Here is a 15,035-nt window from a genome sequence, read left to right as displayed (position 1 = left end):
TTATACTAATTCCGAGTGTAACTTTGAGAAAAGTTATAAGGGTAAGAGGGTTGAATGTGCATATCAATACAGATAGATATCAAACAATTTTGGACTAGAAGGTTAAAGAATCTGAAATATGGAGGATGAGGAATTGACTAAAGTTTTACAAGAGGAATTTGTTAATATTAAGAATTTCCAGTTCAAGAAGTCATGGAATAATATGGTATAATTAATGAATAAATGAATGAAAGCTCACTAGTGGATTACACAAAGTTATTTCCTATTTTAATTCTTCCTCAACAAGGAAAAATAAGTAGGTAATAGACATGGAAATGATACTGACGATGTTGGATTTTAGGCAGTAATAGGCGACTATTACTTTTACAGTTCAGGAAAGAAAAGTGGAGCATGAAATGTAAAAAACTAGGAAAACAGTATACAATGTGGAAACTAAAGATATAGGAAATTAAAGAACATCAAGAAATATATGCCAACATCTTAAAGGAATAAAAAAACACTTAAGAACAGAGAAGTTTCAAGATACAATAGATGAGAGTAATATAGAAGGACTAGAGATAAGAAATGTTGAAAGGAAACACAATGGTGTTAGGGTGACACAAGCTATTAAGAAAAAAATATTATGGTTTTAAATAAGGATTGGAGAGGTAAAGAGTGTAACAGCGATAACATGTAAAGAGAAGTAGATGAAGATACTGTATGAAAATATGAACAAATATGACAGAAGAGGAAGGTGATGAAATTAGAAAGGCTGTGGGATAGGTACAGGAGAAATGTGGAAGGTGTGGCTATGTAGGATGGATGTGATGATATTATGGATAGAGAATAAGAGCACCAAAGAAATAAATTTTAAATGCTTGGCTTCAAAAGGTAAGGAGGAAAGTTTTTCGAAGGTGATTTCCTAGTTCATATTAAGATATATTGCTGTAACTGTCTTTAAAACATATTGAAGAGGAGTGACTCAGGCAGGAGTGGATGGAGGTCCAAAATAGGAGTAGCCTTCATGAATAAGATCAGTAGAAGATATCATATCAAAAATGAGGCAGTTACAATAACAGTATCACTATGGAGAGACTTTCTGGATTCTGGAAGACATATAAGTTTATAGAGTAGAAGGTATGGGAACTGTTAAAGAATAAAGGCGTGAAGAAACCACAACTAAGAAAAGATTCAGAAAGATGAATAAAGGAAGTTTGAGTTATATAAATATAAAAGAAACAAAAACAATTCACCAGGATAGAGGAATGGCTTGAAACAGGTTAGTTGTGTTCTCAATTTTGTTAATCACTGTGACTGATATTTTGATGAAGGAAACAGGAAAGGAAGGAATAAGGAGAATAATGTTTGGAGATGATCTGATCGTGCAAAGAAATTCTGAAGTTCAAAATATCAGGAATGAGTCTAAGAGTAGAACAATAATAAGACTTAGTGTAATGTGATTTAATGCTAAGGTGGTAATCACAAAAGAGAGGACAGACCAGATATTATTGTTAAAGAATAGTTAAAAGTAGAAAGATTTAAATATATACAAAATAGAACAAGGAAAAAAATAAATATAAATAGGGATGACACGTTCATCATGAGCAAGGATATGACATAGTGATATTTCAGACAACATTCAATGTTTGTTTATATATGCAGCAGGCACATAGGTAATAAAAAAAACCGCATATAAATACAATGAAAATTTGTGAAATTAAATTCCTGAGGAATGTAATGGGGATTAAAGGACATAAAAAATGAGAAATGTAAGAATCAGGGAGTTTGTGAAAATTTTATCTAAATGAATAATAAAAAGGTCATCATCCCCTAAATACAATAAACAAGTTTATTGTATAACTTCCAGGGTTCCCATCAAGTGTGAGAAAAAATGCAAAATATGCCGCAGCTCAGACAACAGTCTGATAACTTTCAAGACTTAAAAAGTTAGTCAAATTCAGCCACAATGTGACAATATCCTCAAAATGCTGTTACTCTGACAGCATGCTGAATAAAAGATTCTGTCAAGGAAATTGTGACTCTTTGGACAATCAATAGGAGATAATTCAATCCTGTATGCCAGTCTAGTGACTGTCCTTAATTCATAACAATGATTTCTTCGTTGCAAATACCTTGCACTGCATTATTCCCATTGCAATGCACTCTTTAATGTATAGCCAACAAAGACCAGAGCTCACTGAAAAGCAAATGTTAAAACTTCCTCTTATTTCATTTTTAGCTAGTTCCAAAAGTAAATGGAAATTTCCAACTGAACTTTTTTTAAATAAAATCATGTAAGTTAAATTTTGTTATGTGGAATGAATGCAAATAAAAATTTCATTCATTCTTTCATCAAAGGAAATGCTAAATGTGTGAACACTTGATAATTTCACATAATTTTTTCAAAAGACAGACCGAAGTTACTTTTAAGATATGATAGGTACATTAATTTTTAAGAATTTAAGATATTTCTAAGAATATTCATTCCTGTGATCCGCATTTTTCCAATAGCAACACACTATCTTTTTAAATGTTAGAAATGTGTATTGAAAAAAAAAATGTGATGTGCCTCTGATTTCACCTGATATTTCAGAAAACACATAGAATTGAAATTAATACATTTACATTAAAGTGGATACCACAATTTTTTTTTTTTGTTTTTTCCTGGGTGAAAAATGCTTCTACGTTATCGCCCAGACATGATTTATTTGTTGTAATAAAAATGATATATCACATTATGTATCTCAAATAAAAAATTTTAATTTCCAACTGCTATATAGCAATTGGCACAAATAGCTGAAATACATTATAGTAATTTAAGTATTTCACTATATATGAACGGCCCTAAGAAATCGTAAAACATAAAATGAAACATTTCATTATCACCCACAATAGTTCGCATGTTAGCCTCTAGTTTAAACTTGCAATGCAATGCCACAATACATTCCACAAGGATGAGGTGGACTATCAGTCGGCAGTTGCAGCGAGAGCACAAGCTGGTGCATCTATTTGAGTTATCAGATATCCATGAGTGAGCCTAGTGTGCCCTATTTGCAAACGGCAGGTTTCCTGATGGTTACCTTCTCCTGATGGTTACTTCTGCATGAGAAGCTCCATGGTGAAACAGTGATCTTAATTGGGCAAAGTTTATTGTTCACAGTAGCATCCCACTCACTTTGCCAGTCATCATGAACTACCCTCTTCAGGGTAAGATTCTTACTCTCTTCATTACAAGCTTCTTCAGAGACTATATAAGCTCATTTATCATCTGGAATTCCTACATGTGTAGGAGGCCAACAGAAACTTATACGTGTTCTATGGTTGATGAGAACAGACAGAAATAAAACCAACCCATTATAATCAAATATGTAATTGAAACTTTGATAACATTTTAAACACTTGAATATAATGATACACATCTGTGACAAGAAGAAAAGTTTGAATATGACAAAATGTTCAGCAGTAATATGCTGCACTGCTAGCAAACTGAACATATAAACTATCTGGCTGTAGATATATGATTATCAGAATAGATCATACCTGGATTCATCATTTGATAAAAGACTGGTATAATGTTTAAGAATCCATGTAATTTGATTATAAATAATGTCAAATTAAGGTTCAGCTGTAGTGGCAGAGATTACCATAAAGGAAAACTCACTAATAAATAGTGTACAAATCAAAAAATTCAATCAAAATTTACCTTGACACCCACAGGAGAAGTACAGTTACGGTTATTTATATAAAGCTTATAAAGTCCATTTCTATAAACATCTACATGTTTTTAATAATAAATTTTAATAAATGAATAACATAAAGAATCATAATAATTTTTGAAATTACAATACAATATTGAGAATATGGCAATTAAATAAGCAATAATAATGTATATGTAAAAATTAATAAAAATTACCTCATTCACACGAGGCAATATTCTCATAACTTCTCCTGTTTTTGTTGATACAATGATGTTTGAGCCTACAGCATCTAAAACATCAACACTTTCTGTCTTACGAGTTTCCCATGGCCTAGCTGTAAATGAATATGGTTTTGATGTGAGCGCCCCTACAGGACAAAGATCTATGATATTACCAGACAACTCTGACAAAAACATCTTCTCCACGTAAGTGCCAATCTGAAAAAACAATTTGGATTATATAGATTTAATATAGCAAAATTCTACAAAGAATTCACACAATTATATAATCTTAAAATCCATTACTTTAAAATTAAATACTGACTTCAGCTCTTAAGTTACAAAGAATTAAGAGGACAGATTTTAGTATAATTCTCTTTTGCATTTTTGAATTCCTATACTCTTACAACTTTTTTGCATTTTTTTTTTAGTAAATAATGCAAGTTTTTCCTCAGTTAAAAACTAACTAAAATTTACTTCTAAACATAAAACACCTTGATAATCAATGCTGCTTGATTTTAGAACATGTTTAATAATTTTTCAGCTGATATTACTAACTTTTATCTTTATTTTGCTAATATGTAGAATATTTAAAAATAAAATTTAAAAACAGACCCATTACTGACTCTTCTTTAATAATTGATCAGAATGTTTGGAATATTTCATAATGATAAATGGCCTACTTTTCCCTTCTTTTAATATTAAAAGAGAGGGAAATCTTGCTAATATATTAGCAAGATCTATTTAGCCTGCATATAGAAAAACTTCTTTTTTTTAAATATAATTTTTTAGATATATTGATTTATGTCAAACAATGAACTACCCAAATTTCTGTCAAATAATTAAGATGAAGTAAGATGACTTTATTTTACTATTAACTCTTCTCGGCAGCGATGTTTTATGGCTATATACAGAAGACATTTTCAAAAAACTATTTAAAGTAACTTAAAACATGCATTCATGAGTAAAAACAACATATACCTTGTGTTTTTGCTGAATTCTGCCACTAATCTGCTAAGGAACACTGTTTAATTATCTTGCGAGAAAAATCTCACACGAAACGGCAAAGTCTAAGTGCACTATAATTTGCAAACTATAGGTGATGATTTTGGTTTTTTACATTGAGTTCTTTTCAGATAAAAGACACTGAATAATAATAGTATCATTGATGGTAATATAATAACAATAACAATTTTGAAGAAGTGGTGCACCTAGGCAGGGAATAGTATAATATGGTTTTATTATAATAATAATATAAATATTTTTCTTCATTTCCTTCTGAACTTGAAGCTGAAAATGAAGTTTTGTAAGGAACAGTTTGTAAACAAATTACTTAAAAATGAGCAAAAAACATGAAAAAAATAATGCACGTGTCTTTTTAAATACACACGGTCATTGAACTCATCTGATAACTGAAATTTAATAGTTCCCAATCACGTTGTATCAGGAATTCCCACCTCAAAATGATTAAAAGAAAATCTCCTGCCATCTCTTGGAATTTATATGTAACTATCTATTTATATGTAAGACAAATAGCCGGTCTCATTCAGAGACTCATATGTGGGTTTCCGACCTCCAGCATAAATACAGGTAGCCCATATATGGGTTTCCACTAGCAAAGAGTTAAAAGTGTTTTTAGACACTAAGTAAGATATTCAGAAAAAATACTTTGTCACATGCAAAACTTCTTTCATATACACGCAAATAGTAATGACTACAATTAAATAACAATACTGCACTAACATTAAAATTACATAAATCATATTAATACTAATTTCTACAAATGATCCTTCATGTGAAAACTGCTTATTTACTTTTTTACAAATTTACTTTAGACAACTTCCCTATAACTAATTTTCTAAATCATTTTTAGGACTATTTTATGCACAATTTGACATTTATAAACAAGAAAAATGCATAAAATCAAAAAGAGACCACAGTTGATTTTAATTATGAATTTGCCCAGTTTTCTATAATACAAATTTATATTGAAATATGATTTTTTGTTTTCTAACATTGTGGTTCAGACACATTATTTGTATTGAAGAATATGTATTTTCTTGAATTTTATTTTTATTAACTATAGAAGGAAATTACACAACATTCCAATTTAAATATACAGATGTATATATAAAAATTTATTTATATGATGTATTACACATCAACATTATAAACCATCTAATAGAACAATAAAACAGAAATCAGAACTCTCTAAAAGAGATGTCTTTTGATTCTTAGTCAATCTTCAATTTTTTTATCATTAATACTTAATATTTTTCATTATTATTATTATTATTATTATTATTAGTGCAGAAAACAAGGTAATAAAAACCAATTAAGTCACTATTTTGTTTAAAACTCAAATATGAAAGTGAAAACTATAAGACCATAAGGAAGAAGTGTGAAGTATGAAAGATATCTAAACAAAAATCAGTGGAATGTTTATCTACTGGCAAAAAAGATTTAATAAGTCCCCAAAATGATGGAAGATAATGGGTCCCAGAGGACTGAATTATGTTTATCACTGACAATCAGAAAAATAGTATCAGTTAGCATAAAAGGTGATCTAATGAAGGTTCATTATAATTCCTTCTATACATCTGACACTTGATACAATTTATTCCTACTGTGAATAAAAATCACATTGCCAATTAGATGCCATCAATTCTGTGAACTGGCAAATTAAAGTGTGCATCTATAATTTAATAAGTAATAAGTAAGGTTAAGCAAACAAAATTATAAACAAAATACCTGCATATCTACTCCTCTTCCAGTTGTTCCAAGGTCATCAATACCAGCAACTTCAGAAGCAAATCGAATGCAGCGGGTACAATGTATACATCTTGTCATTATAGTTTTAACTAATGGTCCTAAATCCTTATCTTCTACTGCTCTGAAATATACCATACAAATACAACAAAATCAAAAAATTAACCAGTAATAAGTAAATCAATAAATTAATAAGTAAATTAACCATTTTCACATATTACCCAAGACATTTTATTCAAAACGGTACACATCACAATCTGATGGTTCCATGACAACCTGAAATATTTCAGTAAATTTCATCCTGAAAGTTGAAGGGTATTAATAAGGATAAGATGCTAATGGTCAAATCTGTATTTAACAAACCAATTCCCAAAGAATTGGTTTAATACAGTGATTTCTAACAATCACTGTATTGTTAGCATGGTTTTAACATTTACTGTGTCAAAGTATGGCTTTCTATATAATTTTGCTAGAGCCGCAATATACATATGTTTGTCTTCCTTACCAAATGAACCCGATGTAGCTGTATTATTGTGATGTTGATGTTGTCATTTTTGAATAGTTTTTAAATGAGTTTAGCTGAATTTTGTCACTCTATATATCGTCTGAATGCATATATTGTTTAATTTCATACTTCTACAAAATCAAAATATGAGGGTTACTTTTTTTTCAAGGTCCTATCGGTCACAAAATTAAAACCACAGTGAAAATAAAAAATTTTTTATTTGTAACAAGTACTTACATTGTTACGCTATTTCTTTACATAGTTGCCACTTCGATTTAGACATTTGTCCTAACGTGGTACCAACTTTCCAATACCCTTGTCATAGAACGGAGTCGGCTGTGTTTTCAGCCATTTTCTACACTGGTCTGCAGCTCGATGTCTGTGCCAAAATGTTGTCCTCCTAGCCAGCATTTCATGTGAGCAAAGAGGTGAAAATCAGATGGAGCCAATTCCGGGCTGAATGGTGGGTGAATAAGCAGAGAGGAATGTTGTCATCAGGCATTGTCTATCTCCATGACAATCCTTGGCCGCACACTGCAGCTGTATCAAAGAAGCTGCTGCAGCGTTTTCGTTGGGAAGTGTTTGATCATAGCCATTCTATGACGAGGGTATTGGAAAGTTGGTACCACGTTACGACAAATGTCTAAATCGGAGTGGCGACTATGTAGAGAAATAGCGTAACTATGTAAATACTTGTTACAAATAAAAAATTTTTTATTTTCACTGTGGTTTTAATTTCACGACTGATCAGACCTTGAAAAAAAATAACCCTCGTATTTTTAACTTTTCTAGATATTCTCTTGCAACTTATTTTACTTAAAAACATTACACATCTGCATACTGTTTGTAATATACTATTTCATTGTACTAAAGTACATTTTGGTTTTAAATAAATGGAACCAATAGCCTTTTAAAATGTCAAACTGAAGTCTTTTGGTAAAAACATTCTACAATTACATTTTATCTTCTTCCTTAAATTTTGTTTATAATGCAGGATATTTTTTGATTCTTTTATGGCTCATACTACATCTATCTTTCAAGTAAATTCTACCTTATCATACCCCCATACAATGGGAATGCATTAAGCTGTTGTTAGCAATCTAGTGGAAGAGGCTTCAGTTTAAAATTTTTTATCTAACTTTGCACTATACAATTGGATTGGATTAAACAATACTTCTTACACTTTTGTCAAGAGTTACTTTTAATTCTTATGCAGTCTTAAAAATGTTATTTTTATAAAGTTCAAAAAGTACTATTTATTAATCAATTATTATCTCTTCATTCCCTTTTCATTTATTATTTTTTTTTTAATTAAATTTTTCTTCATTAGCTACTGATGATGCTTGTTTAGTTAAGTTCTTTTTTTTGTTCATGTATTATGTATTAGTAATCGTATTACTGTGAAGGATGCACTTATACAACAGTACAGTTTTTAAGTGAAAATGTATGATGTCTCATTTACAAACAATGTCCTATCTCTTTCTGAAACATTGATTAATTTTTGTGACTTGTTAACTACTAGTCATATATTTATTAGACTTTTTTGATTTTCAGTGCATGCTTTAATAATTTTCCATTTTTCATGAAGATAACATTTTTATAGACAACGTTTTAACTTATTATAAAAAACGTGTTGTATGGAATTAATTTTTATTTTTCACTCTCTTTTTAAAGAAAATTGATCAAGCTATTACGCATTACCAGAGCAAATTTTGATTTTATAAGTAGGCAAACTGCTGCCAAAAGACAGACAAAATCAGAATTTAATTTGAATCTTGAAGATAAAACCATGTAACTTTCATTAAGGTTTACTGGTTATTAAACTACTATGGTAACATACTACAAGTACATATATCTCTGAATTTGTTTGACAGATTTCTATGATATTCTGAAAATCTCATACATCTTGTGCAGCTTTCTTGATTTGAAGCCCTCATTCAGGTAGTGAATATATGTCAAAATGTGTTAATAAAATCCAACATCAGAATAGTGGACAACAGTGTCAAGGAATTATTAGTTGTCAGTGTTTAAGAGTTGTTAACACTAAGCCCTTATACTGCCTACCTCCCATATAAGAAGAACAGTATTAATCTTCTGTGTCTACAATCGACCAACAATATCCAGTAAAACTTTTTAAAGCATGTCAAGGAAAGCTAAAAATCTATATGATCACATACAATTTAAAAAAATATTTGTAATTACATTTTCTTCCTTGTACACGCAAATCTACCTGTAAATAAATATCTCTTAAACAATAAATTATTACCTTTTTCCAGAAAACTCCATATCAGTAAATCTACTGCGATCACTGCCAAAAGCCATGCTCTGATCCTGAAGATCACATTCTCCTCCTTGATCACAAATAGGACAATCGAGCGGATGATTCACTAACAAAAATTCCATAACACCTTCCCTAGCTTTTTTTGTCATTTCAGAATTTGTTTTGATCCTCCAGCCCTTCATGACAGGCATTGCACATGCAGCAACAGGCTGTACACAAACACAGAAGATGTAAATGAATATAAAAGATTATTAAGTGGTACAAGTGATATAAATAATAAATTTCAGTACCCAAGTATATATCCTTAATAAATTAAAATAAATTATGATTGTAAAAGGAATGAAAATCTATAATAATATAATCAAAGGCAGTCACGTTTTGTTAAAAAAAAATGACTGCCAAGATTCAAAAAGTCAAAGGTGAATATAAACAACCACATTAAGTTTTTCAAAAAATTTATGTTAAAGATGAAGTCGGCATAGTAAACCATTCACCCATGGGTAAATAAGACTGCAAACTTGACACACTAGTTCTCTCTACATGCCAACCATAGTTTTTTATCAGCAGGCTTATCCCTTTAAACTGTCGTTCCATTTCAATAGCAGAATAAGCCCTACCCCAAAACCTGTGTTCTTCCACTCACTCACAAGCCAACTTAACTAATAATCAATTATCTTTATTTTAAATGTAAGTTATATTAATTATTTTACAATTAAATCTTATTTTACGTTATCATTTATTTACTTTTATATTATAATATACTATGTGACAAGTTGATGATTGTAGTTTGTAAGTCACTAATGAACAAAAAATCTATCAATAACAATAAGTAGTCCAACAGACAGGAAAATGAGAAAAGAATTCTAACTAGAGGATTATGTTTTAGCACCTAATATAGCACATCAATCACATTTTTGTGTTTAAAATTTAATTTAGAAAACTTTGAAGGTATTCACAAACGTGTACATTAATTATACAGGTACAAATTAAACAATCCCATACTGCTAAAAGACTACTGTTACTGCAATATATATATATATAATATATATATATATATATATACACACACGAGGTCTGTAAATAAAGTAATGAGACTAGTTTTTTCTGCCAGCCAAAGTGGCAACACTGTTAAATTACTAGTAAACATATGTTTATATGAACAGCTGATTTATATTATGTATTAATATTTTTGGTCTATTGCTGCTATGTGAGACGTAAACAAACTTTTCGTGAAACGAGTTTTTGTTGTGCATTACAAAAATGAATGATACTAATTATGAGCAACGTTGTGCCAAGTGTTTGTTAAACTCAGTGAGTATGCTATTGAAACTTTAAATTGAAAAGGTAATATGGAGATGACGACCTGTCATGAGCCCAAGTTTTTAAGTGTTTTAAAGCATTTTCAGATGCCTGGAATCAACCCACCGGGTTGGTCTAGTGGTGAACACATCTTCCCAAATCAGCTGATTTGGAAGTCGAAAGTTCCAGTGTTCAAGTCCTAGTAAAGACAGTTATTTTATACAGATTTGGATACTAGATCGTGGATACCAGTGTTCTTTAGTGGCTGGGTTTCAATTAACCACACATCTCAGGAATGGTCGAACTGAGACTATGTAAGACTACACTTCATTTACACTCATACATATCATCCTCTGATTCCTGAATAGTAATTCCCAGAGGTTAAACAGAAAAAGAAAGAAGATGGCCAGGAATCAGTTGCGAACTATCCATGCTCTGGAAGACCGTTAACGTCAAAAAGTGATGACAATGTTGAGTAAATCAGACTTGATTTGGTATGACCAGTGATTAACTGTCAGGATGATTGCAGAACTATTGAATTTGAACCATACACAGTCCATCAAATTTTGATAAACAAATTGGACATAAAAAAAGTTTGTGCAAAATTGGTCCCAAAAAACCTTACTGTTGAACAGAAAAACAACAGGAAGTGTGCTGCGATCTTGAAACTGATCCTGATTTTCTAAAAAATGTTATTACTGGTGATGAATTTTAGACACTCATATTTGAGTATGACCCAGAAACAAAACACCAGGGCAAGGAATGGCACACTTTAAACTCACCACATCCCAAAAAAGCAAAAATGAGCAAATCAGAAATCAAAACCAAGCTAATTTGTTTCTTTGATAGTAATGCCATTGTCCATAAGAAGTTTTTGACTACATGATAGACTGTAAATCTACTAATCACTATGTTTAAAGAGAAATTCTTGAATGACTGCAGAAAATAGTTGCCTGCATCCAGCCATCAAAGACTACTGGTTGGTGCATTATGACAATGCACCATGTCACACTGCACTCTCAATTAATGAGTTTTTGGCAAAGAAAACCATTCCTGTAGTTCTTCAACCACCTTATTTGAGTCCTGAATTTTGGCAATATATACTGTCATATTCTACTTTGTTATTCAGTAATTTCAAATTTCTACACAAAATTACTTACTTGAAAATCCAAATTATAAAATTTAGAACCCCTTTATTAACATATTACTAAAACTCACAGTAATATACGTTAGCATATTACTAACTACTACTCACATAGATGTGTATAGATTAACAGATACACAAAGGAGTGTATCACGAAGTTCTCCGAGAATTTTCATAACCTAAGCTACTCATAAAAATAATGGTAAAAAAAGTTCATACAAACTTATATTCTAAAATGCTTCGTTTGAGAGTTACAGCTAGGGAACGATTTTGCTCAGATTTCAGGTACCCCAGTGAAATGAGGTCATACTGAAATTTTTCAGATGTTAATTAAGGGGCAGATTAGTGATTTCTTATGGTTTTTGACCTGACACATCTAATAAAATAGGTCCCAAAACTGTATCTGCAGTAGTTTTTAAGAAATCTGGGTGAAAACAAATAAACTGAATTAAAAACCTGTTTTTTTTATGTTTTGCGTACAATAACTTTATTAAATGGGTAATAACACAAAATTTTTAAACAAAACTTGTAGCAAATTTAATTCTGAACAAAATAGTATAAGAAGTTGAATAAAATAAAGAAAATTTTAAATTTTATTAATAAACAGTAACTTTTAAGACATACATTCATATGAACCAGCTTTATTATTTTTATGAGTAGAATAGTTTATGAAAGTCCCTGAAGAACTTTGTGATACAACCTGTATATATATATATATATATATGTTTCATTCAGACATGCTGATACTACTGATCAGGTTGGTACGAAATTTAAGATTTAATGGTTTTTAACAATTTTTTTTCAGAATTGAAAAGTTAGAGTTAGCTTTATCTACTGAACAAGAGGTTCAATCTGATGCAAAGGTATAAACGATCAATAGCTAGATAGCAATAATTAAAACTCAGTAATTTCTTGCTACTCAGAGTATTATGGTGTGTGAAAATATTATGAATAAAAAGTTTGAACAGTAAAAAAATAGACATATGGAATAAAAGAACGACAGGTTTTGTAAATCAGTAAATTTTTAAATAAAACAGTAAAATTCAGTTAAAATTTTAAACTTATAGTTGTTTTACACAACTGTTTTTGTATTTCACAATCAAAATAGGATTTGCAAATGTAATGCTTTGTAAATGCAAAAAAAACTGTAAACCAACATAATATGTTTTTCTAGTCATTATTTTATTTACATTTTGAAAAAATAAATTTAAAATGACGTATGAATAATTTAATCACTTCCAAAAATGGAGTCATTTTTCACAGTTTAATACTTTTTCATTCAGTTTTGAAATATTCCTGATGTTACAATTGTCCCCCTGTTAAATCGACTTAGTTGGGACCGACAGGTAGTTGATTAAACCAATTTTTTTTCATAAAAGATACTGTAGGTGGTATTTTTCTGTACAGTAATAACCAATATTTAACCATTGGTACTAATACTGTAACAATAGCATGGCATTTTTCATGTGCCACAAAAATTCCATTTCTGCATCACACAAGCTTCAAGTTTATGTGGTGAGATCAACAAGCAAAAAAAGAAGGCCCTTCATCAGATATGAGGGCAGTTCAGAAAGTAACTTACATTTGTGCCTAGCATGGAGATGGGTGGCGATAGAGCCACCATCTTGGCGTCAAAACATTTCTAAATTCAGTACACACCAAGCTGTCATAGTGTGTGGATTGTAATTTTTCTACTTTTTCCGTTGTGAATTATTGAAATGTACGCTTCCATAGAAAATCCCACAAGTTGTGAAATGCATTCAGTGATTAGGTTTTTACTGGCAAAAAACCTCAAACCAATTAAAATTCATCGACAACTTTGTGAGCTGTGTGGAGATGGAATAATGAGTGAAGGTGGCGTGAGGCAGTCAGTTTAAAAATGGCTGCACCAATGTTCATCATGAGGACCGCAGTGGTCGGCCTAGCCTTGTGACTGATGAACTGATGATGAAAATCAACAACAAAATTTGTGAAAATCACCACATTACAATTATGTTGGTTCATTTCCCCCAAATTTCACGAAGTTTACTACATGAAATTGTATCTGGGAAGCTTGGTTATCACAAGTTTTATGCAAGATGGGTGCCAAAAATCTAAGGCGGCAGATTTCTACAGAGAAGGAATTGAAACGTTTGTGCATCGTTATGATAAGTGCCTCAATTTAAATGGCAACAATGTATAAAAATAGTTTAAGACTGGCACTTTCAAATATGAATAATAAAATTTCTTTTTTTTATTTGGCTGGTTTTTTATTTCAAAACATAAGTTATTTTCTCGACAGCCCTTGCATATTTTTGAGCGTAATAACCCTATTAAAACTAAAATGTAAAGTATGATGGATACTACCCCTTGATCAATAAGTTGGATCAAGGGTGTTACATTAGGCAGTAGAAAATGAGCCCTAATATTGTTTTCTGCAAGCTCGTCGGAAGAAGAATGACATGAAGCATAATCTAGGAATAGCATAGCTTTTTCAGATAAATTTAATTTTCTTAGTTATTGTTTTACTTTAGGAACAAGTTCATGTTGAAACCATTCTTTAAATAATGAAGCACTCATCCATGCATTTTTTTGTGCTATATAATACATCAGTAACGTCTTTTTATTAATGTCTTTCAGAGATCTCGGATTTTTAGACTTTCCTACTAGAAAAAGTGGAAGTTTATGAGTCCCACTGCATTACAGCAGACAACTATAGTTATCTGGCCTTTTGATTTTTTATTCCTGGAACAGCAAGTTCATCCCGAACAGCCATTTTATTTGGCAGCGACTTATATACAAGCTCCGCATCACCCCATAATACAGTTTGAAACTAAGTTTTTCTTCAATGATTTTTTTATGAAGTTGATAAAGTTTTCCACTGCGGCATAGTCTACAGATAATTTTTTGCCAGATATACTTAAGGTATGGCTTCCATGGTGCTTTTTTTCCAACCATGTAACCATCCTTCACTTGCTGTAAAGGAGTTGCTAACAGTGCTGTGACAGAACCATTTGTTGAAGCAACTTTACCATTTAGAATAAGACTTTTTCTTTTAACAGAGGTTCGCGAATAGGTGTTTCTCGTTCTCTTTCCTGAAGAAACCACATCAAAGCGCCTCATCTAGTAAATCTAACAGGTGTTTTAAGGTACACCTTGACTC

At 30.8% G+C, this 15,035-nt stretch overlaps 1 protein-coding gene across 1 annotated transcript in view; it reads right to left on the bottom strand.

Moving 5' to 3' along the window:
- The window catches only part of ND-75 (NADH dehydrogenase (ubiquinone) 75 kDa subunit), a 61,261-nt gene that overhangs the window by 32,356 nt on the left and 13,870 nt on the right, over positions 1-15,035 (bottom strand). Inside the window, exons 4-6 of the mRNA XM_075353691.1 lie at positions 9,436-9,659; positions 6,647-6,788; positions 3,893-4,114 (exon numbers count right to left, since the gene is read on the bottom strand). Of these exons, the coding sequence (XP_075209806.1) occupies positions 3,893-4,114; positions 6,647-6,788; positions 9,436-9,659 (588 nt within the window). The remainder of the gene's footprint in view (positions 1-3,892; positions 4,115-6,646; positions 6,789-9,435; positions 9,660-15,035) is intronic.

The sequence above is a fragment of the Lycorma delicatula genome, chromosome 1, assembly GCF_047948215.1.
Source record: "Lycorma delicatula isolate Av1 chromosome 1, ASM4794821v1, whole genome shotgun sequence".
Lineage (NCBI taxonomy): Eukaryota > Metazoa > Arthropoda > Insecta > Hemiptera > Fulgoridae > Lycorma > Lycorma delicatula.
This window is presented reverse-complemented; position numbering and strand designations above follow the sequence as displayed.